This window comes from Misgurnus anguillicaudatus, chromosome 23, assembly GCF_027580225.2.
Source record: "Misgurnus anguillicaudatus chromosome 23, ASM2758022v2, whole genome shotgun sequence".
NCBI classification, from domain to species: domain Eukaryota; kingdom Metazoa; phylum Chordata; class Actinopteri; order Cypriniformes; family Cobitidae; genus Misgurnus; species Misgurnus anguillicaudatus.
In genome coordinates this window covers 34,235,613-34,260,035 of record NC_073359.2, presented here as the reverse complement: position 1 = coordinate 34,260,035, position 24,423 = coordinate 34,235,613, and the positions used below count along the sequence as shown (strand labels likewise).

The window sequence follows — 24,423 nt, the reverse complement described above, 5'->3', positions numbered from 1 at the left end:
TTTCTAACTCTAACTCCTCCTAGAGCTTTCAAGCTACAGCCACCAAACTTTGCACAGACCTTCAGTCTGATCTGAGGAGGTGTGCTATATCTTTTCTAAGGGATCGGACTTACGGTTCTCCTAAACCGTCCGATCAAACATCCCAAAAAAGTCCCATAGACTTACATTCATAGAATGTTTAGGCTGAGTGTTTATTTTCAAATTCTAACTGTCAACTCTCACTCATACAAATACATTACATCATCTCTCAACCTCTCTCAGTCTATCTCTGTCTCACAAAACTCACTCAATAGCACAGACAAACAAAACTACACACACACACACACACACACACACACACACACAAACACACACACACACACACACACACACACACACACACACACACACACACAGACACACACACACACACACACACAGACACACAACCACACACAACTTCACACAGACACACAATTACACACACAAACACAAAATTATATATAACACACTGTCACAAAAACACAAACATGCACACACACACACACACACACACACACACACACACACACAATCACACACAGACACACAACCACACACAGACACACAACTACACACAGACACACAATTACACACACAAACACAAAGTTATATATAACATACTGCCACAAAAACACAGACATGCACACAGACACAACCACACACAACTACACACAACTACACAGACACAACATTACACACACAAACACAAAATTATATATAACATACTGTCACAAAAACACAGACTCAAACACACACACACACACACACACACACACACACACACAAACACACACAGACACAGACACACAACTACACACAGACACACAACCACAAAATTACACACACAAACACAGTATTACACACCCAATCATACTCACACAAACACACACATAAATGTCCCAACTGCCCTAAATGCCCCATTCTGCCCCAAATGCCTCATCTGCCCCAACCGCCCCATTTTGCCCCAAATGCCCCATTTGCCCCAATTGGCCAATTCTGCTCCAAATGCCTCATCTGCCCCAACTGCCCCATTCTGCCCCAAATGCCTGATCTGCCCCATTCTGCCCTAAATGCCCGATCTACCCCAAATGCCCCATCTGCCCCAACTACCCAATTCTGCCCCAAATGCCCCAACTACCCTAAATGCCCCAACTGCCTCATCTGCCCCAACTGCATTAAATGCCCCAACTGCTCTAAATGCCCCAACTGCCCTAAATACCCCATCTGCCCCAAATGCCCCGTCTGCCCCAACTACTCAATTCTGCCCCAAATGCCCCAACTGCCCCATCTGCCCTAAATGCCCCAACTGCCCTAAATGCCCCATCTGCCCTAAATGCCCCATCTGCCCTAAATGCCCCATCTGCCCTAAATGCCCCAACTGCCCCATTCTGCCCTAAATGCCCCAACTGCCCTAAATGCCTCAAATGCCCCAACTGCCTCATCTGCCCCATTCTGCCCCAACTGCCCTAAATGCCCCAACTGCTCTAAATGCCCCAACTGCCCTAAATGCCCCATCTGCCCCAACTGCCCCAACTGCCCTAAATGCCCCAACTGCCCTAAATGCCCCATCTGCCCTAAATGCCCCATCTGCCCTAAATGCCCCATCTGCCCTAAATGCCCCATCTGCCCTAAATGCCCCAACTGCCCCATTCTGCCCTAAATGCCCCAACTGCCCTAAATGCCTCAAATGCCCCAACTGCCTCATCTGCCCCATTCTGCCCCAACTGCCCTAAATGCCCCAACTGCTCTAAATGCCCCAACTGCCCTAAATGCCCCATCTGCCCCAATTATCCAATTCTGCCCCAAATGCCCCAACTACCCTAAATGCCCCATCTGCCCCAAATGCCCCATTCTGCCCCAACTGCCCAATTCTGCCCCAACTAACCCATCTGCCCCAACTAACTTAACTGCCCCAACTGCAGCTCCAGCTATTACTCTCAGACTAGGCTTTCTCAAGCCAACATAAAGTTTGTTCACAAACTTTAACCTCATCTAGTTATTTTTATTCTTCTTTTTCTTCTGACCTAAAAATTTCTAACTCTAACTCCTCCTAGAGCTTTCAAGCTACAGCCACCAAACTTTGCACAGACCTTCGGTCTGATCTGACTTGAGTTGCTATATCTTTTCTAAGGGATCGGACTTACGGTTCTCCTAAACCGTCCGATCAAACATCCCAAAAAAGTCCCATAGACTTACATTCATAGAATGTTTAGGCTGAGTGTTTATTTTCAAATTCTAACTGTCAACTCTCATTCATACAAATACATTACATCATCTCTCAACCTCTCTCAGTCTATCTCTGTCTCACAAAACTCACTCAATAGCACAGACAAACTCAACTACACACACACACACACACACACACACAGACACACATACACACACAACCACACAGACACACAATCACACACAACTACACACAGACACACAACTACACACAGACACACACACAATTACACACACAAACACAAAATTATATATAACATACTGTCACAAAAACCCAGACATGCACACACACACACACAGACACACAACCACACACAAATACACATAGACACACAACTACACACAGACACTCAATTACAGACACAAACACAAAATTATATATAACATACTGTCACAAAAACACAGACTCACACACGCACACACACACACACACACACACACACACACACACACACACACACAACCGCACACAACTACACACACAACTACACACACAACTACACACACACACAAACACACACACAGAAACACAATATTACACACACACACACACACACACACACACACACACACATAAATGCCCCAAATGCCTCATCTGCCCCAACTGCCCCATTCTGTCCCAAATGCCTCATCTGCCCCATTCTGCCCAAACTGCCCTAAATGCCCCAACTGCCCTAAATGCCCCAACTACCCAATTCTGCCCCAAATTCCCCAACTACCCTAAATGCCCCGTCTGCCCCAAACACCCAATTCTGCCCCGACTGCCCTAAATGCCCCATCTGCCCCAAATGCCCCGTCTGCCCCAACTACCCAATTCTGCCCCAAATGCCCCATTCTGCCCCAACTGCCCCTTTCTGCCCCAACTGCCCTAAATGCCCCAACTGCCCTAAATGCCCCATCTGCCCTAAATGCCCCATCTGCCCTAAATGCCTCATCTGCCCCATTTTGCCCAAACTGCCCTAAATGCCCCAACTGCCCTAAATGCCTCAAATGCCCCAACTGCCTCATCTGCCCCATTCTGCCCCAACTGCCCTAAATGCCCCATCTGCCCTAAATGCCCCATTTGCCCTAAATGCCTCATCTGCCCCATTCTGCCCAAACTGCCCTAAATGCCCCAACTGCCCTAAATGCCTCAAATGCCCCAACTGCCTCATCTGCCCCATTCTGCACCAACTGCCCTAAATGCCCCAACTGCTCTAAATGCCCCAACTGCCCTAAATGCCCCAACTGCCCTAAATGCCTCAAATGCCCCAACTGCCTCATCTGCCCATTCTGCCCCAACTGCCCTAAATGCCCCAACTGCTCTAAATGCCCCAACTGCCCTAAATGCCCCATCTGCCCTAAATGCCCCGTCTGGCACAATTATCCAATTCTGCCCCAAATGCCCCAACTACCCTAAATGCCCCATCTGCCACAAATGCCCCATTCTGCCCCAACTGCCCAATTCTGCCCCAACTAACACATCTGCCCCAACTAACTTAACTGCCCCAACTGCAGCTCCAGCTATTACTCTCAGACTAGGCTTTCTCAAGCCAACATAAAGTTTGTTCACAAACTTTAACCTCATCTAGTTATTCTTTTTCTTCTGAGACTAAAATTTCTAACTCTAACTCCTCCTAGAGCTTTCAAGCTACAGCCACCAAACTTTGCACAGACCTTCAGTCTGATCTGACTTGAGTTGCTATATCTTTTCTAAGGGATCGGACTTACGGTTCTCCTAAATCGTCCGATCAAACATCCCAAAAAAGTCCCATAGACTTACATTCATAGAATGTTTAGGCTGAGTGTTTATTTTCAAATTCTGTCAACTCTCATTCATACAAATACATTACATCATCTCTCAACCTCTCTCAGTCTATCTCTGTCTCACAAAACTCACTCAATAGCACAGACAAACACAACTACACACACACACACACACACACACACACACACACACAGACACACAACCACACACAACTACACACAGACACACAATTACACACACAAATACAAAATTATATATAACATACTGTCACAAAAACACAGACATGGACACACACACACAATCACACACAGACACACAACCACACACAGACACACAACTACACACAGACACACAATTACACACACAAACACAAAGTTATATATAACAAACTGTCACAAAAACACAGACATGCACACACACACACACACACACACACACACACACACACACACACAGACACACAACCACATATATAACTACACACACACAGACACACAACCACAAAATTACACACACAAACACAATGTTACACACACAAACACAATATTACACACCCAATCATACTCGCACAAACACACACATAAATGTCCCAAGTGCCCTAAATGCCCCATCTGCCCCATTCTGCCCCAAATGCCTCAAATGCCCCAACCGCCCCATTTTGCCCCAACTGCCCCATTTACCCCAACTGGCCAATTCTGCTCCAAATGCCTCATCTGCCCCAAATGCCTCATCTGCCCCATTCTGCCCCAAATGCCTCATCTGCCCCATTCTGCCCTAAATGCCCCGTCTGCCCCAACTACCAAATTCTGCCCCAAATGCCCCAACTACCCTAAATGCCCCATCTGCCCCAAACACCCAATTCTGCCCCAACTGCCCTAAATACCCCATCTGCCCCAAATGCCCCGTCTGCCCCAACTACCCAATTCTGCCCCAAATGCCTCATCTGCCCCAACTGCCCCATTCTGCCCCAACTGCCCTAAATGCCCCAACTGCCCTAAATGCCCCATCTGCCCCAACTACCCAATTCTGCCCCAAATGCCTCATCTGCCCCATTCTGCCCCAACTGCCCTAAATGCCCCATCTGCCCCAAATGCCCAATCTGCCCCAAATGCCCATTCTGCCCTAAATGCCTCATCTGCCCCATTCTGCCCCAAATGCCTCATCTGCCCCAACAGCCCCATTTTGCCCCAACTGCCCCATTTGCCCCAACTGGCCAATTCTGCTCCAAATGCCTCATCTGCCCCAAATGCCTCATCTGCCCCATTCTGCCCCAACTGCCTCATCTGCCCCATTCTGCCCTAAATGCCCCGTCTGCCCCAACTACCCAATTCTGCCCCAAATGCCCCAACTACCCTAAATGCCCCATCTGCCCCAAACACCCAATTCTGCCCCAACTGCCCTAAATACTGCATCTTCCCCAAATGCCCCGTCTGCCCCAACTACCCAATTCTGCCCCAAATGCCTCATCTTCCCCAACTGCCCCATTCTGCCCCAACTGCCCTAAATGCCCCAACTGCCCTAAATGCCCCAATTGCCCTAAATGCCCCATCTGCCCCAATTACCCAATTCTGCCCCAAATGCCTCATCTGCCCCAAATGCCCTAAATGCCCCATCTGCCCCAAATGCCCAATCTGCCCCAAATGCCCCATCTGCCCTAAATGCCTCATCTGCCCCATTCTGCCCCAACTGCCCTAAATGCCCCAACTGCCCTAAATGCCCCAACTGCCCTAAATGCCTCAAATGCCCCAACTGCCTCAAATGCCCCAACTGCCTCATTCTGCCCCAACTGCCCTAAATGCCCCATCTGCCCTAAATGCCCCATCTGCCCTACATGCCCCATCTGCCCCAAGTGCCCCGTCTGCCCCAAATATCCAATTCTGCCCCAAATGCCCCAATTACCCTAAATGCCCCATCTGCCACAAATGCCCCATCTGCCCCATTCTGCCCCAACTGCCCAATTCTGTCCCAACTAACCCATCTGACCCAACTAACTTAACTGCCCCAACTGCAGCTCCATCTATTACTCTCAGACTAGGCTTTCTCAAGCCAACATAAAGTTTGTTCACAAACTTTAACCTCATCTAGTTATTATATGATACTTCATAAAGTAAATGTGTTAACTGATTGGAGGATTTTTGTTTTGCAGTAATAACCAAAGTTCATGGAAACATTAAGAACAAGCAGAACTCAGGTAAGATTTTGTACACCTGTCAATCACAGAATCTTTCAGACTAACAAATCAATCAGGCAATGTCCGTGAGCCTCACAGTTCGGGACCTGCGGCTGCTGAGCCCCAGATTCTGGCTTCTCCCACCCCAACTGGGAGTCCAATGCACTGCTATAGTTCTAAGGAGTTAGATTTAGAAAGTGTTGAAGAGGAAATAAATGAAATCAATGAATCGTCTTGGTTACGGATGTAACCCTCGTTCCCTGAAGGAGGGAACGGAGACGTCACGTCGTGACCAACGAATTGGGAACTCGCTTAGAGAGACCAATCTGCTTCGAATACTACTAAAACGCCAATGAACTTGGCATTGAGATATTTGCATAATGCTGGCGCCGCCCCGCCAGGTGCATATATAAGCCGCACGTGCAAATATAGAAATCAGCTTCTATTCGCTGAGAAAGCCGGAAAGTGACCGGCCTTAACAGCAGGTGGCAGCACCTGTGGCGACGGGACGTGACGTCTCCGTTCCCTCCTTCAGGGAACGAGGGTTACATCCGTAACCGAGACGTTCCCTTTCAGTCGGTCACTACGACATCACGTCGTGACCGACGAATTGGGAATCCCTACCAAAACGCCACTAGGGGCTGACCTCTTCCAGTGTCTGCAAAAAAAACCCCTCCAAACCCCTCGGGGAATGGAGAATAGGATAAGGCAGAAAGGCCGGGCACTAGATGTTCCTTTAACCCCACAGTAGTGCCAGCGACTGGGAAGCGCCCTATCTGAGCGGTATAGGAACGCTGCGGAAGCCACCGCCCCGTTAAGGGCTATTGGCGGGCGAAAGTCAACCGTAGTTGAGGTATAAATGACAGCCGTGGCTGTGTAAGCAAAGCAGTGCTCTGCTAAGGGAAACGTGGGCTGGTAGGATTAACCGCACGGAATAATACTCACAAAGGAACCCGTTGGGACACAATGTGGAGTCCAAGCCAAACACGTAGGTTCGTAAGAATACAGCTAGTGAAAGGCTGACAGCCAATGCTCCGCAACAAAGACTGCCAAGGCAGCGGAGGAAGAGCAATTCAAACCACTACGCATTTTTGCTCTGTTAGCCTTCCATACTGAAAACTCAATTTGGAGCCTCAGTCGGAGGCTGCAAGCTGACTTGCGAGCCTGCTCTCCGTGCCCTCTCTGGTGAGGACAGAACACGAGAGGATACAGGCTCGATACGAACATTGTAAAATCTAATGAACGTATTAGGTGTCGCCCAACCAGCAGCTCTACAGATGTCTGTTAGCGAGGAACCACAAGCTAAAGCCCAAGATGAGGCAACACTCTGTGTGGAGTGCGCTCTCAAATTAAAGGGGCAAGAAATACCCTGAAAATTATAAGCCAGGGCGATAGTATCAACTATCCAATGAGACATCCTCTGCTTAGTGACAGCTTCCCTTTCTGCTGGCCACCATAACAAACAAAGAGCTGGTCTGAGGTCCTGAGGCTTTGCGTGCAAACCATGTAGAGTCGCAGTGCGCGTACGGGGCACAACAAAGCCATGGTTGGGTCTGCGTCCCCCGGGGGCAGCGCTTGCAAGCTCACCACCTTATCTCTGAAGGGAGTGGTGGGAACTTTGGGCACGTAACCTGGTCGGGGTCTCAATGTTACACTCGAGACAGCAGTGTCACGATCGGGAACACGAGTAAGGACACAAACGCAGGGTTCACAGGAAAGGGTAACATTTAATATAAATAACATGAAATGAAACACGAGGAACAACATGGGCAGGTAAGAACAATGACTGGAACACTGGAAACAAACATGACATCAGCGACAATCATCCGGCAAGTGCACATACAACAGGCAGGGGTATATATACAAACAGACTAACGATACACAGGTGTGATGAGGCAGGTAATTAATTAACAAGAGTCCAGGTGACGACAATCGGAACAGACACAAAACATGACACGGATTTCACCGTGACATTACCCTCCCCTTAATGAGTGGCTACCAGACACTCAAAACAAAACAAACTGGAAGTCTGGTAGGGTGGATCCAGGGGAGGGATGGAGGGCTTGGAGGCCACGACGGAGCCGGTGGAAACCAGGGCGAAACCAGCAGGGCAGGAAGCCGGGGCATGGCCGGGAGAACCGGAGTGGCCATCCCAGGTACCGATTCTGAAGACTCCACCCTCCTGGGAACCGACGGGGATCTGGTCGTCCTGGGAGTCGACTCCCACCATCCCGGGGAAAGGGGCTCCTCCACGGTGGCGACCACCCCGGGGAAAAATCGACCGTGGCGTCCGTTCTCGAGCCCCAAATCGAGCATAGTGGTGGACCTCCCAGGAACCGACCCAGACGACTCAACCAGCAGGGGAATCACTGGAACCTATACGATCCCGAGAACCCCGCTCATGTTTCGCAGCAACCACCCAGGGGAATGATTTGGGCGTGGTGATGGCTAACTCGAGCCCGGTCTGGAGTTCTGGGTGTTCCCTCCTTGAACCCGCTGCGTCCTTCACTGGCCGGATGATTCTGTCACGATCGGGAACACGAGTAAGGACACAAACGCAGGGTTCGCACGAAAGGGTAACATTTAATATAAATAACATGAAATGAAACACGAGGAACAACATGGGCAGGTAAGAACAATGACTGGAACACTGGAAACAAACATGACATCAGCGACAATCATCCGGCAAGTGCACATACAACAGGCAGGGGTATATATACAAACAGACTAACGATACACAGGTGTGATGAGGCAGGTAATTAATTAACAAGAGTCCAGGTGACGACAATCGGAACAGACACAAAACATGACACGGATTTCACTGTGACAAGCAGGGCCAAACTAAAAGCATGAATCGTCAACAGAGAATGCATGTACATCCCCTACTCTCTTCATGGAGGCCAATGCAAGCAGGGTCAGAGTTTTCATTGATAAAAAACTTAGACTCGCAGACTGCAAAGGCTAGAATAGGAGACCTGAAGGCTTCAGTCTCAGGAGGAAAAAGGGAGGGCGCGAGGGGTTTAGCCTGCGAGCGCCTCTTAAAATGAAATTATTAAATCATGCTGGCCAACTGATCTGCGTAGATAAGAGAGTGATGAGCAGAAATAGCGGCGATATCAACTTTAATGGCGGAGGGACAGCCTACCATCTAACCTATGTTAATGATATAAAAGCATAATGTTAAAGGGCATTCTCTGGGGTCCTCGCATTGCGAAGAGCACCAGGTGACGAAAAGGTTTCATTAAGCGCGTAAGCCCGTCTTGTGGACGGTGCTCGAACCGCGTTGATGGTGTTAGATACCGCTTGCGATAAATCACCTAAACCTTGCGCGCGCTCAACGACCATACATGGAGATCCACAGGTCGGGGCGCGAATGCCAAATGTGCCCCTTCCTTGAGAAAGAAAGTCCTTCCTCAGGGGAATCCGCCAGGGAGGGCTGTCGCGAGGAGCATTAACTATGAAAAACAATTCTTGGTCATCCAGTACGGACGATTAATAAAAAGCTCTCCTCGTCCTGCCTGACTTTGCACAGTGTCTGCGCAATAAAGCTCACTGGAAGGAATGCGTATTTACGCACCCCCGCGGCCAACTGTGTGCCAACGCATCCACGCCGAGGCTGCCCTCGGTAGTGAATAAAACAGGCGACAGTGGGTATCGTCCGGCGACGCAAACAGATCTATCTACGCACAACCGAACTTCTTCCAAATTAGCTGGACCGTCTGGGGGTGGAGTTGCCATTCGCCGGGGCGCGCAGCTCGGGAAAGCGCGACTGCCCCTGTATTGAGCGATCCCGGGATGTAAATGGCACGAAGGGACCTCAGATGCTTCTGACTCCAAAGGAGGAGATGTCGAGCGAGATGCCTTAACGGTAAATAACGCAACAGTCGCAATGTTATCTGTATCGACTAATACATCCTTCCCTCGCATCTCCATAGCAGAGCGTACAAGTCCCAGATATACAGCGCACCGCTCGCGGCAGTTGGGGTGCTATGCACACCCCAGAGACTGCAAGCCTGTCATACGTGGCGGATCAACCCGTGCTTAGGGCATCGTATGCTACCGAATGCCAGGAGACCCCTCAGAGGCATATCTTGCTATCAGAAATGCTGGGTCTACCACGGGGAAAATTTAAATGACATGCAGGTGTAGTGTTTACACGGTGTATGCCGGTGTGCCACGCTCTCCTCGAGACTCGATCGTAAAGCCAACGCTGAAGCGGTCTCATATGACGCAGCTCGAGCAGTGTCACAGCCGCAGCATGCTGTCATATGTCCAGGAGCTTCTGAAAATGTTTCAGAGGGACCGCGTACTTCCCTCGAACTAAGCCGAGGCAAGTCAGAAGTGACTGGTTGCGCGCTCTTGTAAAACACGCCAATCGAGTCTATTTCCATACTGAGAAAAAGATCCTCTGCACGGGGCAAAGTTGCTCTTTCCCAGTCGACCTGATGACATAAACGAGCGAGATGCCGAAGCATTAACTCTCTGTGTTCGCGCACGTCTGCCAAGAACGGGCTATTATAAGTCGACGTAAATAAAGCAGAATGCGAACAACACTCTCTCTCTGATATTTTAATGCCGTGACTAGCACTTTCATGAAGACACGGAGAGGGAGAGACAGCTCGAATGGTGTACTTAATATTAATATGCCCACCCCACGACGCAGAGCGAAAAACGGTCTAAGGCGAGGGGAGATGGACACATAAAGTACACGTCTTACAGGTCTAAGGCTGCAAACCGATCTGAATATTGAAATACGAGCCTCGGCGTTATCATCCAAAGAAAAGACCACCTTTGTAGAGCTGGTGAGTAAATCAAATCGATCGTAACCCACCGCGTAATTTGGGTACTATGAGATAAAGGCTGGAAAAACCCTATCATCATCATCTCGGTAAGAGGGACCGGCTCAATACATCCTTCGCCAGCAGGACATCGACTTATGCACGCAGTACATGTGCATCAGACACTTTCACTATAGTGAACAAAAGCCCGAGAATTTTGGGGGTGTGCCGGTAATTGTATTTCGTAACCGAGGCGGATCGTGCGTAAAACCCAACGAAACGGGATGGGAACTGAAGCCAAGCACCCAGGCACCGTACGAGGAGAATTAACAACACTACCAAAGTACCCGCGGTGGGGCAGCGAAGCAAGACAGGTGAGACTGCCGGTGCGTCTGCTGTGACAGCATAAACATCTACAGTATGTGTGTGTGACACTGACCTGAGCCCGCTGAATGTGACGGTCGTCTGGTCTCCTCTGCGGAGAGCACAGACTCCGATGAGGGTGCTGGTGGTCCGGTCTCCTCAGTGGAGGGCTCGGACTCCTCAGAACACCCGCTGGCGATAGAGGAGAGGTAGGGTGAGTTGGTGTGTGCCCGCTCACGGCTCTCTCGATCCTCTGGAGACCTGAAGAGGGAAGAGGAATGCACTCTATGTGTGGTTAAGTGGGTACCGGCTAAACAACCGGTGAAACATATGCAAACCAAGAATTTTCCACCCGACCCTCTATCGGGGGAAGGAGCGAATCACGTCTCCTGAAGAGTGATCCTCTGCCAATCCGGGTCGCCCGTTTACTGGCCACTTAAACTCCCGATTTCACTGGAAGCGGCTAAGCGGGCGGGCGAGCTGCTGACGACCGGTTCCCCCGCGCTGCCGAGATGGGGTCCGAGGAGGGGAACGGAGGTGGTCGCCGCAGGACGCCGACGGCGAGAGGCAGACTGAGGAGCCGGCGTGGTGGACCAAAGGCAGCTCTCCTTCGCCGGGGTATGACCTAGGAGATTGCCTCAGTCTGCGCAGCGGAGCTGTACGACTCCACGGGCTCGCCGAAGAGGTCGGTCTGTGAGACAGGAGCTTTAAAGAAGTTGTTCTCGCCTGCGTCCGTCATGTCAGCCAGACACAGCCAAAGCTGGCGATCTTGAACCACTGTGGTGGACATCGCACGACTGAAGGTCGCGGCCTCCCTCGTAAATCCTTGGTGAACCTGTACAACGTTATTGCGTGCAGGGCTGAAGCCGCCTCTCCGCATGCCTGACGGACAGCGCCCGTAACCGGACGACTGTCTTCAAACACGGGAGGGAAGGGTTGGGTGGTCCCTCCAGGAACGCAGCTGCATCGCAACCCCCCGCTCCACTGAAGGGGTCCCCGCCCTTAGCGGCTCCATTGGTGAGGGAGGTGAGGGGTGAAAGGTGAAGCTGAACGCTGAACGGCCGTATGGCCGCAAATCACGTCAGCTCTTCGTGCCGTCGGGAAAGAAAGGCACAGGAGAAGAGGACCGAGAGGCCAGAGCAGCTCCGAAATACCAATCACGTGGGCGGTACGGTTCGGGCGGAGAGGGGTTAACCTCTCCAACTCTACCGTTTCCGCCGCTCGAGCGGGCACGGCCACCATCTCCGGAACGACTCCACTTCGGAGGAAAAATTGGACACCCCTCTGATGCTGCAGAAGTGAACGGGACCAGAAGGAGGTCCAATGGATTCGGCAGAAATCGTAGAACACGACTCTGCAGTCTCCACCGGAGCCTCAACCGGCTGAGGATAAAAGGCCGGTAGGTGGAGGAAGCATCCTCCGTCCTACTCAGCATGGTGATGCGAAGAGCGTCCTGCGAGCGCTTGACAGCCGCACCACGGCGGCGTCAGCACTGCAAAGGCGCGGACAGCATTCCCGTAGAAACGTCAGTCGTCTCCGCAATCCAAGAGGGTTATGCTCTCACAGAGAGAACAAAAACTCTCCACGAACGCAGCCTCAGAGTGCTTGATGCCCAAGCACGAAGACAGCGCTCGTGACCGTAACTGGAACCCTTATACCTCTCGCATCCAAGATCACACGGACGAAAAGCAATCCTGAAAAGGACGCTGATCTCCGAATATACGAGAGAGTGGCTGTCTTTAAAAAGACACAGAGCTCTCACGTATCACTCTTTAGGGAAATCACTCTTTAGGTGCTCAGCTGATGATGCGCACAGGGAAAGGCAACGCACACACTAAACTCAAAACAAAAAATATGCAGAGCAGTGGAATACTGCGAGCGCCCGCTGTGTTAGTACTGCTTGTCAATCAACTTCAGCAACCGTTCCCAGAAGAGCAGAAAGTAGCTTCTCAGTAGCAGATAATGCCGGCTTTCGAAGCGATAAAAAGCTGATTTCCCTATTTGCACGTGCGGCTTATATATGCACCTGGCGGGGCGGCGCCAGCATTACGCAAATATCTCAATGCCAAGTTCATTGGCGTTTTAGTAGTATTTGAAGCAGATTGGTCTCTCTAAGCGAGTTCCCAATTCGTCGGTCACGACGTGACGTCGTAGTGACCGACTGAAAGGGAACTAATCTATCCCCGGGATATGAAGATTTATTAGATGTTGTGACCCAAGCGGTAGCCAGTTACTCACTAAACCGTGCCGTGTCACCTCTGGTCTAGTGGGCAGAGCGTATGTGGCTCCAGGTCATGCCGGATTACATGATGGGCATTATCCAGGCACATCAGGCAGATTTATTTGGGGAATATTGTTGTGGAACATTTTCAATAAAAGAAACGTCAGGTGGTGGCTTTTAAAAAGTTTTTGCCTCGGCAAAGAAAAGCATGATTAATCAACCTCAGCCATCCACAAGCACTTACAGTCAGCAGCAGAAACAAAACGTTGCTTCTCTTGCCCGCCCCCAGAGAGCTTGAGGGATGAGACAGATGAGGTGGATCTGAGAGTGGTCATTGTTACAAACCATAATGCTGCTGCAAATAGGATCTGAAGGTCAGACAGGGACTCGAGGTTGCCCCCTTTTGGCGATCAGATCATGTGCCCTTACAAGAACAGTATTTAATCCCATGTTCTCTGTCTCCACCCATAGAGATGGTGGAGCAGAGAATTTTTTGGTTGACTCCTCTAGTGCACTGTCTCCCTGAGTGGAGAAAACTTCTATATGTGACAAAATGGCTTCTAGGGGTAATAGAAAAGGTCTACAGAATTTAGTTTGCCTTCTGTCCTCCCAGGTTTCTCTTCTGGCAAAATGTAGGGATTCAGCTCTTGCTTCTCTGAGACTTAAAATGATCAACATATTAAATTACATAGACTAGCTGGTTTCAGCTCAGTCTCAGGAAATGGCAGTTTGACATTGAAGTCGTTTTTGGCCATATGAAGCACCTGGGGCTATGGCTCATCGTCAAGAAGAGCAACCTAACCATGAACATCGTTTCTCAGGTTGGTTTGGGACTCAGTGACGTAGCGTCACATCTGTCTCCTGCACGCACAGAGTCAATCCTGCCATCCGTGTCCAGGATCAAGTTAGGCCAACTTTAAAGCACTTTCAAAGAGTATTTGATTTGATAGTGGCAGCATCCAGTGTTATTTCCTTCAGTCTGCTTCACATGAGACTGTTACAATGGTGGCTAAAGAGCAAAGGTTTGTACCTGAAGGGCAACCATTCCGTATTATCAGTGTAACGCACAGATGCCTTCTTTCAGGGTCTGATGCGAAGGGCACAGTGCCAAAGGAGAGTAGTAATAACAGATATGTCCCTCACAGGCTGGGCAGCAGTGATGGAAGGCCATGCAGCCAGGGGAATAACCAGTATTTTGAGCTCGCAAACATTTTCTCCCATCTCTCAGAGGTCATCATGCACTAGTGAGGATGGACAAAACGTTGGTGGTCTCTGATAACAATTACCAGGGAGGCCTGAGGTCGCACCCTCTGTGCAGACTGATGCATCAGGTTCTCTTTTGGGCTCACTGTCAACTTTTGTCTCTCAAAACTATGTACATCCACAGAGTCCAGAATGTGGGAGCAGATGTCCTGTCAAGGCAGAGGCTGAGGCCTGAGCAATAGGGACTCCAACCATAGGTGGTGGAGGAGATCTTGAAGAATTTGATAAAGTAGGAGACGAATCATACTCCTCCTAACCATCACTGTGGTTTTCTCTTACACATCCAGGCCTATTGGCATGACATGGCCGAGGCAACATCTGTACTCTTTTCCCCTGGTCATTCTGCTCCCGGGAGTTTTAGCGACAGTTCCCCAGGAACGGATCAGGCTCATTGTAGTAGACCCGTACTGGCCGTCCGAAGTATTGTTCTCTGCCCTTCTAGCTCTCCTGGCAGGTCGGCCATGGGAGATTCCCCATCAGGAGGGACAATCTAACTCAAGCAAGGGGCACAATATATTATCCCTGCCCAGAGTTTTGGCAACTGGGGGATCCGTTTCTAAATCTGGGTCTCTCAACCAAGGTTGTAGGTTAGATCCTGAGGCACATTGAGGATAAGGCCTCCTACTCAGGTCAGAGTTCAAAAATGGGACTCGGCAGTGGTCTTGGAAGGGATTTTTTTGACTCCCTTTAAACCTATTGATTCCTGTTTAATCAAACTTTTGTATTGACATTAGCCTTTTTATTAACCATAACTTTCCTGAGGAAAGTTGATGATTTTCAAGCATTATCAGCTTCCCCTTCATGTCTAGAATTTGTTCCATAGAAAATTAAGGCTATTTTACACCCAAGATCTGGCTATATTCCCAAAGTTTCTAGAAATGTGGCTTGAACATTGGTTCTTCCGGCCTATTCATCTTTATTCACACAATTCAACGTATCAACAGAGGGTACGTCTTCTACACCTTGTTAGGGTATTAGTATAATATTTAAGATCTTTCATTTGAAGATCCGACCAACTTTTGGTCTTTTCGGTTCTCTGAGTAGAGGATGTCTAGCCTCTTAGCAGACAATTAGTACCCGCATTGTAGAGGCTATATCTCTAGAGTATGAGGTCCACGACATGCCTTCACCTTTATGAATTAGGGCACACTCCAATCATGCCCTTTAGACAAAGGCCTCAATGCAAGATGTTTGTGATGCTGCTGTCTTCCCTGCATACTATTATGAGGTATTATAGTTAAGACTTCCCTTTTTTACCCGGATCGCACATTCTTATGCCTTAAGTTGTGCATGGACACCTTCACACCTAGACAGACACAATTACTTATGGCATAGTGGGTATCTTGTTCCCCATAATTTCATTCCATGACACAGCGTTGAGTTTCCTCGAAAGTGAACATCTCGGTTACAACTGTAACCATGGTTTCCTGAGATAGGGAACGAGACACTGTGTGTCTTTGCCATAACTGCCTATAGCACTTGCTTATTTCTAGCAGAAGCTGTTTGACCTAATTTTGATTTCCTATTTATTGCAGTCGGGACACAATGTCATAGCGACTTCTTCCATCGACGTCTATATGTAGACTTAGTTTGACTTATTATTCATGCTCATTACGCTGCATAGGGTTCCCCTAAATCTTTTTTCTTATCTCAGGGAACCATGGTTACAGTCATTAACAAGATGATTCTCTATGTGCTTGGAAAGAGAAGGGTGAGCGGTGGACTGAGCTGTTGGTTGCAATTCACAATGTCACCACTAGAATCTACACAAAGTCCACCTTTAAGAAGTTAAAATACTTTCATAATCTGGGTCATTATGCATAAAGAAAATTTGAAACCTAATAATTAAATTGATGTTGTTATTTTATAGTTCTTGAGTGTCTGGTGTGGATTTATGTTTTCTGTCGATGAACTGGGACTGCACTTTAATAGAAAGTGTCTCTATGTGTCAGAGATCAGAAAATTGTCTTTGTATTTAAACTGATGAGTAAAAACGTTTTTCTCTCATCTGTATGTGCTGATGTTATAAATGAAGCGAGGTTAAGAACAGGAAAGGTTGGAGGATCTGTCACTTTAGACACTGCTGTTACTGAAATACAGAAAGACGATGAGATACTGTGGACGTTTGGAAATGAAGACAAGTGTATTGCTCAATACATTGGGGGGAATGATAAACTTACATTAAATGACTACACTGATGAGAGATTTAAAGCCAAACTGAAGATGAACTATCAGACCGGAGATCTAACCATCAGAAACATGAGATCTGAACACACTGGAGTTTATAAAGTACAGATCAAAAACAGCAGCGGGAACAAAGAGAGAAAATTCATTGTTGCTTTGTATGGTGAGTAGATGAGTTTCAGTTATTAAAGGGATAGTTCGGCCAAAAACGATATTTAACCCATGATTTACTCACCCCCAAGCTGTCCGAGTTGCATATGTCCATCGTTTTTCAGACAAACACATTTTTGGATATTTTAGAAAATATTTTAGATCTTTCTTTTGATTAAATGTAATGTTACGGGGTCCAGCAATAGTCCACGACATTCAAGTCCAAAAAAAGTGCGTCCATCCTTCACAAATTAAATCCAAACGGCTCCAGGATGATAAACAAAGGTCTTCTGTGGGTAATCCGTGCGGTGTTGTTGTAGAAATATCCATATTTAAAATGTTATTAACGTTATAAACTACCTTCCGGTAGCGCCGCCATCTTAGACTCAGGAGAGAGTATTAGCGTAGTGTACGCACTTTTCTTAGTGACGTATGACGAATTCGGAGGGCGGGGGGACAGAGCAGCAGCAGAGAAACCTCTGTACGCTGCGTAAGCTCTCATCCTGAATGCGCATCACTCTAAGATGGCGGCGCTACCGGAAGGTAGTTTATAACGTTAATAACATTTTAAATATGGATATTTCTACAACAACACCGCACGGATTACCCACAGAAGACCTTTGTTTATATCCTGGAGCCGTTTGGATTTAATTTGTGAAGGATGGACGCACTTTTTTTGGACTTGAATGTCGTGGACTATTGCTGGACCCCGTAACATTACATTTAAACAACAGAAAGATCTAAAATATTTTCTAAAATATCCGAAAATGTGTTTGTCTGAAAAACGATGGACATATGCAACTTGGACAGCTTGGGGGTGAGTAAATCATGGGTTTAATATCGTTTTTGGCCGAACTATCCCTTTAACATTATTTATTTTAACTGTGAATGTTCATAAAGAGCATTGATGCATTGAACACAGATTGACACTAAATATTATTAAAGACAACATTTACATGAAATTATTGATGATTGTATTTTCTTCAGTGTGTCTGAAATAAAAATGACTTCAGTTATTGTAAGAGATTATCAAGTACAGTCATCGAGTTGTTATCACAGAATAAATCCTGACAATGTGAAGTAGAAAAACCCTGCTGACTGTACATGAGTGCTATGATTAATTGTGTTAATTTCAGGATTTTGTTATTTATGAACTTATTTGGAAATCGCCACTGGCCTATCAGAATCAAGTATTCTTGAACAATGTTTTCTGTTTGTTTTCATGTGTTTTCTGACTGAAACAGCGGAAGCTACAAAGGGAAGATCTGTTACTCTACTCACTAAAGTTAAAATAGAGGAAGGTGATGAGGTGGAGTGGACCTCAAAAGATAAAAGCACTCTTGTAACTGGAATGAATGGAGACGACAGCAAGACTTCATATACAGATGATGAGAGATTCAGAGACAGACTGAAGATGAACGCTCAGACTGGAGATCTCATCATCACAGATATCAGACAGAAAGATGAAGGAGTTTATACACTAAAACTGATCAAAGCTGATGGAAAAATCACATACAGAATATTTAATGTTGAAGTCACTGGTGAGTAACTCAACACTTCTGATATCAACATTCACTAAAACAGTAATATATATATTAATTTCAGAAAACTGTCATTGTACAGTGTTAGCTTACAGTTTATGTGTCTTAGTGCATCAATGGTAATTGAATTAAATTATGGTCATAGTTTGGGCAGCTTAGGTCACCCAGCTAGAAATAAAAAGTTCTAAGAACGTTCCCTGAAAGTTCCCGAATGTTCCCAAAAACATTCTGCCAACGTTAAAAGCGGCTAGTTTTTTTTAAGTTCTAGGAACGTTTCTGTTGTCTGAACGTTAGAGTAATGTTACATTTTACCATTTTAAACGTTATGACAATGTCATGTTTTAATGTTCACACAATGTTTAAAACAACAGCTGTTTATTATATTGACTTGTTTAATTGTTATGTAAATGATAGAGAAACATTGCATTTTATTATTTTATAAAACATTATTTCTGTATGCAGTAAATATATTGCTGTAGAAAACTCAATTCACTTACTAGGTTTAGATGTTGATGTTTGTTTCATTTTAAGTCACCCTTATTGTGATTATTGTTTGTTTTAGTTGGTCTCTTGAAACTTGACTTTTTGCTTCCAAGTTTTTTCCTGGTTGTGTTAACTTTGTGTTAATGCACCACATTTGTTATGAACATGCCAAGTTAATAGTGTTATTCTGTGGTTGTTGGTACATAATGGTAAAGATCATCACCTAATTCATTTACTAATCAAAACTTTATTTTCTGTCAAAAATGTAAATGAGATCCAGCACTTTCACAGCATTTTGTCATTAAGGAGTTTTAGAAACTTTGGACAAGGAATATCTGCTGTATAACTGGGATGCACAAACATCAAGAATCAGACTATGAATCTCAATCATGGTGACAATTAAATGAAAACTTCATGCTGCAATGCATGCTGGGTATTAACAAATTACAAACCTCATTCAGGACTCCCAGCATGCACTGCGGCATGGATAAATAAGGATTTTTTTAACAATTTTAATTGTCACCATGGTTGAGATTCATAGTCTGATTCTTGATGTTTGGGCATCCCAACTATACAGCGGATATTTTTTGTCCAAAGTTTCTAAAACTCCTTAATGACAAACTGCTGTGAAAGAGTTGGATCTAATATACAATATTGGCAGAAAATAAACTTTTGATTAGTAAATGAACTAGGTGATGATCTTTACCATTATGTACCAACAACCACAGAAATACACTAATAACTTTTCATAACAAATGTGGTGCATTACCACAAAGTTAACACAACCAGGAAAAAACTAGTAGGCAAAAAGTCAAGTGTCAAGAGACCAACTAAAACAAACACGAATCACAATAAGGGTGACTTAAAATGAAACATCAACATCTAAACCTAGTAAGTGAATTGAGTTTTCTACAGCAATATATTTACTGAACATTCAGAAATAATGTTTTATAAAATAATAAAATGCAATCATTCTCTATCATTTACATAACAATCAAACAAGTCAATATAATAAACAGTTGTTGTTTTAAACATTGTGTGAACATTAAAACATGACATTGTCATAACGTTTAAAAACAGAAACGTTCCTAGAACTTAAAAAAAACTAGCCGCTTTTAACGTTGGCAGAATGTTTTTGGGAACATTCGGGAACCTTCAGGGAACGTTCTTAGAACTTTTTATTTCTAGCTGGGCAGGTGAATAAAGTTATTGTTGATTTTCTTTACATTAAATATTATTTTTTTTAAAAGCCAAAGGTCTTGGAAACATTCACAACCAGCAGAACTCAGGTAAGACCTGTCAGTCAATTTGAACTGAGATTCTAAGTAAGGGATAATGTAGAGGCAGCCGGTAGTTATCGGGGGAAATAAGCCCCGACAGTGTGATCAGGACACACACTAAAGGGGCTTATTTTGCGATAACTACAGGCTGCCTCTACATTATCCCGCTTATTACACGGCTACTTGCCACATAAGAAAAAATCTGGACATGAATATGAATTTGAAACATTTTATTGGCATATTTGTCATAAATTAACATTTTGATCCTTCCGCGAAACTTTGCACAGATGCATAAAATGATCGTAATACCTTATTAAGATCCTCTGCTTCATATTTGTCTGTCTCCATTTTTTCTCTTTTAGCCAGTCTTTGAGAAGTTTTAATGCCCATTCTGTATTTTTTTGAGTGTTGGCTTCGTAGCTGTTATGCTCTATTTTGTCAAGTTCAGTCTCAGTAAGATCTCTGTGTCTTGTCGTTGTTCGTTCTTCTATCCACTGTTTAAATGTTTTGTTTTTTCCGTACATGTTAAAATGAATGTCAAAATTTTCCATTCTTAATTGTGGTTGTCCAGTGTTTGTCACAAGATGGCGCCAAACAGTAATCTTTGTTGGCGCGGAGGAATTTTAAACATACAAGTAGTACCGGCTATGCGTTATTACTTTGGAGTGGTTATTATTTGAAAAGAACGAACCTGCAAATGTCTCAACTGACCAATCAGAATCAAACATTCCCGAGAGCCGTGTAATAAGAGATTTTAAGAATTATTTTATAAATGGATTTGACAGCTGACTATAATGTCAAATGGTTTTGTGCAAAAAGATTTGTGTGAGCAAAATTTATCATTAGTTTAATATGTTAGACATCAGATGAGATCACACAAATGAAAAACGAATCTCAGAAATCACTTTAGTTATTTTATGTAACACAAATGCAAAATTGACTAATCTAACCCTAACACTTGAAAGAGAGGGTTAGCGGTGGACTGACCCATTGGCTGCAATTTGCATCCTCACTAGATGCGGCTAAAATCTACACAGTCCCCCTTAAAAGATAAAAATATTTAAGACTTGTGATCGTACTTAAGGGCGTGTGTACCCCAAAGGTTTTACATCAATGGCCAGCATGTTTTCCATTGTTTCCAATGAAAGCACAGCGCTTTTCAAGAACGGCAGCTGTTTTTTTCCATGTCCAATGCTTACCATCCAATCACAGTGGAGAAGGGACAGGACAAATATCTGTGCCCGGTTGCATGAAACTCCTTAAGTGAGGGTTTCCCTGAGGGAGAAAAAATCCCTGAGGTAAGGGATTTATTTAAGAGCGTTGCAACAAAGGTCTTAACTGTCACCCCTACCTAAGTGTTTATACTAAGTATTTTACGGCAGTCTCTGCCAAAACACGGCAGCGGAGACGCGGTTGCTGTAGTTACAAAATCTCACAGTGGTAACAAATCAACGCACGCAGCTCAACAGACGGCGGATTTGTGTACAATGAAACATCGCAAATAACAGACTGTAAAGTGCCGCATGTATAAAACCTGAAAATAATTCAAACTGGAAACACTTTAGATTGACGGACGATCAAACCGCTATTCTCCTAATAAATGCGCATCTTTTTCTCTAGGGATTGTTTCGATCGTTAGAAATGCGCGTTGGTACTTCATTTTCTTAAATAACCATACAATCAGCCATCGCGTGTGACGTTAAGGGACCTGTTATAGTCCCTTAAGTTTTTAAGGGAAAATTGGACTTAAGGACTTTGTTGCAACGCATAGCAGAACTCAAGGTAATACTTTTGCATTTAAGGGTAAATACTTATTGACAGCCTTAAGGTTCACTTAAGGGTTTTTCTTGCAACCCATTTTTTATTAAGGGCACCCTTAACCTTATATTTAAGGGATTTCTTAGCTTAAGGACTTTCATGCAACCGGGCACTGAACAACCAACAGGCTCATGGTTCAATGACTTTTAAGCAAAGTTTCATAGCAAACAAAGCAGATAGCTAAAAAAATGCTGTGAAGCGCCCACAGTTGGCGTCTTCCTGGCCTTTTCAGACGCGTATGAACGCTTTTGTGTAGACACCCCCTAAAAGAGTGCCGCAGGGATGATGTAATTTTGTAGTCTAACCCGGAAGTTACTAAAAGCACATTCATTTTCCCAATAGACTTTTGGATTATCGCAAAATATAAGATGTGTGTTTAACAAAAGTTAAAGACACTTACACGTTTGTCCAGCAAGTTAATCTTCACAGATGAATACAAATTATAGCAATTTTGAATTGTAAATACGTTTAGTAGAAATATAAGAAGCGAATTTTGATAACCTTTTGTTTAACACACAGTAATTTTTTTGCGACAATCTCAAAGTCTATAGGGCAAATTAATGGGCTTTCTTTCAAGGGAACCAGTTTCCCACTAACTTCCAGGTTGGCCTACAAAAATACGGCATCCATGCGGCAACAAAAAGTTCCTCTCTCTTTAGATTAGGTATTCGTATTTAAACTGATGAGTAAAATTCACTCAATGATCTTTATTTTGTAAATATAAACTGTGTTGTTCTCCAGTACATTGATTTGAGCTGATGTGATTCTGATCTTTTGTGTTTTTCTCATCTATGTGCAGCTGTTATAAATGAAGAGACGATCAAAACAGTAAACTTGTCAGAATCTGTCACTTTAGACACTGGTCTAATTGGAATATGGAGATGTAATTGGATACTGTGGATGTTTGGAGATATGCGTTTAGCTCGATGCATTGGCCCCAATGAATCTAAATTAGCTTACTTTATTTTTGAGAGATTTCAAGAGGTAAATCAGACCGAATTTAAAGACAGACTGAACATGAACAAACAGAATGGAGATCTCACCATCACAAACATCAACATTGAACTCACTGGAGTTTATAAACTAGAGATCAAGAGCAGCAGCGGGACCAAAGAAAAAACATTCACTGTTGCCTTGAATAGTAAGTAGATGAGTTTTACTTATTTTTGTTATTTATTTCAACTGTGAATGTTAAAAGAGAAGTGATGCTTTAAACACAGATTTACACTAAATATTTGTAAAGACAATATTTACAGTCAGGATGTAAATTTGTGAAATGTTGGAGGCAGGCTATCAAGACAGCAGATCCAAATGCAGCTCCAGCAAAATAAATGATAATTTCCCCATTATTTACTCACCCTCAAGTCATCCGAGATACATGTATATGACCATCATCTTTTAAACAAACAAAATCCAAGATATATTAAAAAATGTCCTTGCTATCCCAAGCTTAATAAAAGTAGTCATACGGGATCAGAGAACAACTTTTAAGATTGAAGCCCTAATAATGCATCCATCCTTAAAAGAAGAAATCAACATGGCTCCAGTAGGTTAATAAAGACCTTCTAAGGGTAATCGATGTGATTTTGTAAAAAATATATCTATATTTAAAACTTTACAAACAAAAAATAATCTAGCTTTCATTAACTACACCAATCCTCTCTGCATTCACGAGAGAGTTTTAGCGGAGTGGGTTGTGATGAACACGGAGGCACAGAGCATGGAGCAACACTCTGAAAATGGCTGGGTTATTTTCAACCTGATCTCACGAATTTCTGTGGGATAGTCAAATTATTTTTGCTAATTTTTCCGTGGCATTCTCAAGGATCCCCGCATTTTTCCGTGGCCCTGCCACAGACTTTCTTTTCTGTGGCATTCTCATTGATTGGTTACTCAACTGTTTTGTCCTGTTTTCTTACCATTGGTTTATGGTTAGATTTACATAAAATTACATCCTTACCCAAACCCAACTCTAACCCCAACGCCAGGCAACAATTGTTTAAAGTTTAGAAAATATAAAAGAATAAATCAGAAAAAATTCTATAAACCAATACTTAAAGTAACATACTAACGCAAACACCAAAGCTAACCTTAAACCGAAGCAACAATGGTTTGAAAATAGGAAAAAGCAGTTGAGTAAGTAACCAATCCGTGAGAATGCCACGGAAAAGAAAGTCT

General features: G+C 45.0%; 1 protein-coding gene across 1 annotated transcript in view; it reads left to right on the top strand.

Moving 5' to 3' along the window:
- LOC129454079 (uncharacterized) overlaps positions 1–24,423 on the top strand; it is a 38,066-nt gene that overhangs the window by 12,162 nt on the left and 1,481 nt on the right. Inside the window, exons 2-6 of the mRNA XM_073861807.1 lie at positions 6,141–6,185; positions 16,825–17,136; positions 18,368–18,664; positions 20,398–20,436; positions 23,045–23,386. Of these exons, the coding sequence (XP_073717908.1) occupies positions 6,141–6,185; positions 16,825–17,136; positions 18,368–18,664; positions 20,398–20,436; positions 23,045–23,386 (1,035 nt within the window). The remainder of the gene's footprint in view (positions 1–6,140; positions 6,186–16,824; positions 17,137–18,367; positions 18,665–20,397; positions 20,437–23,044; positions 23,387–24,423) is intronic.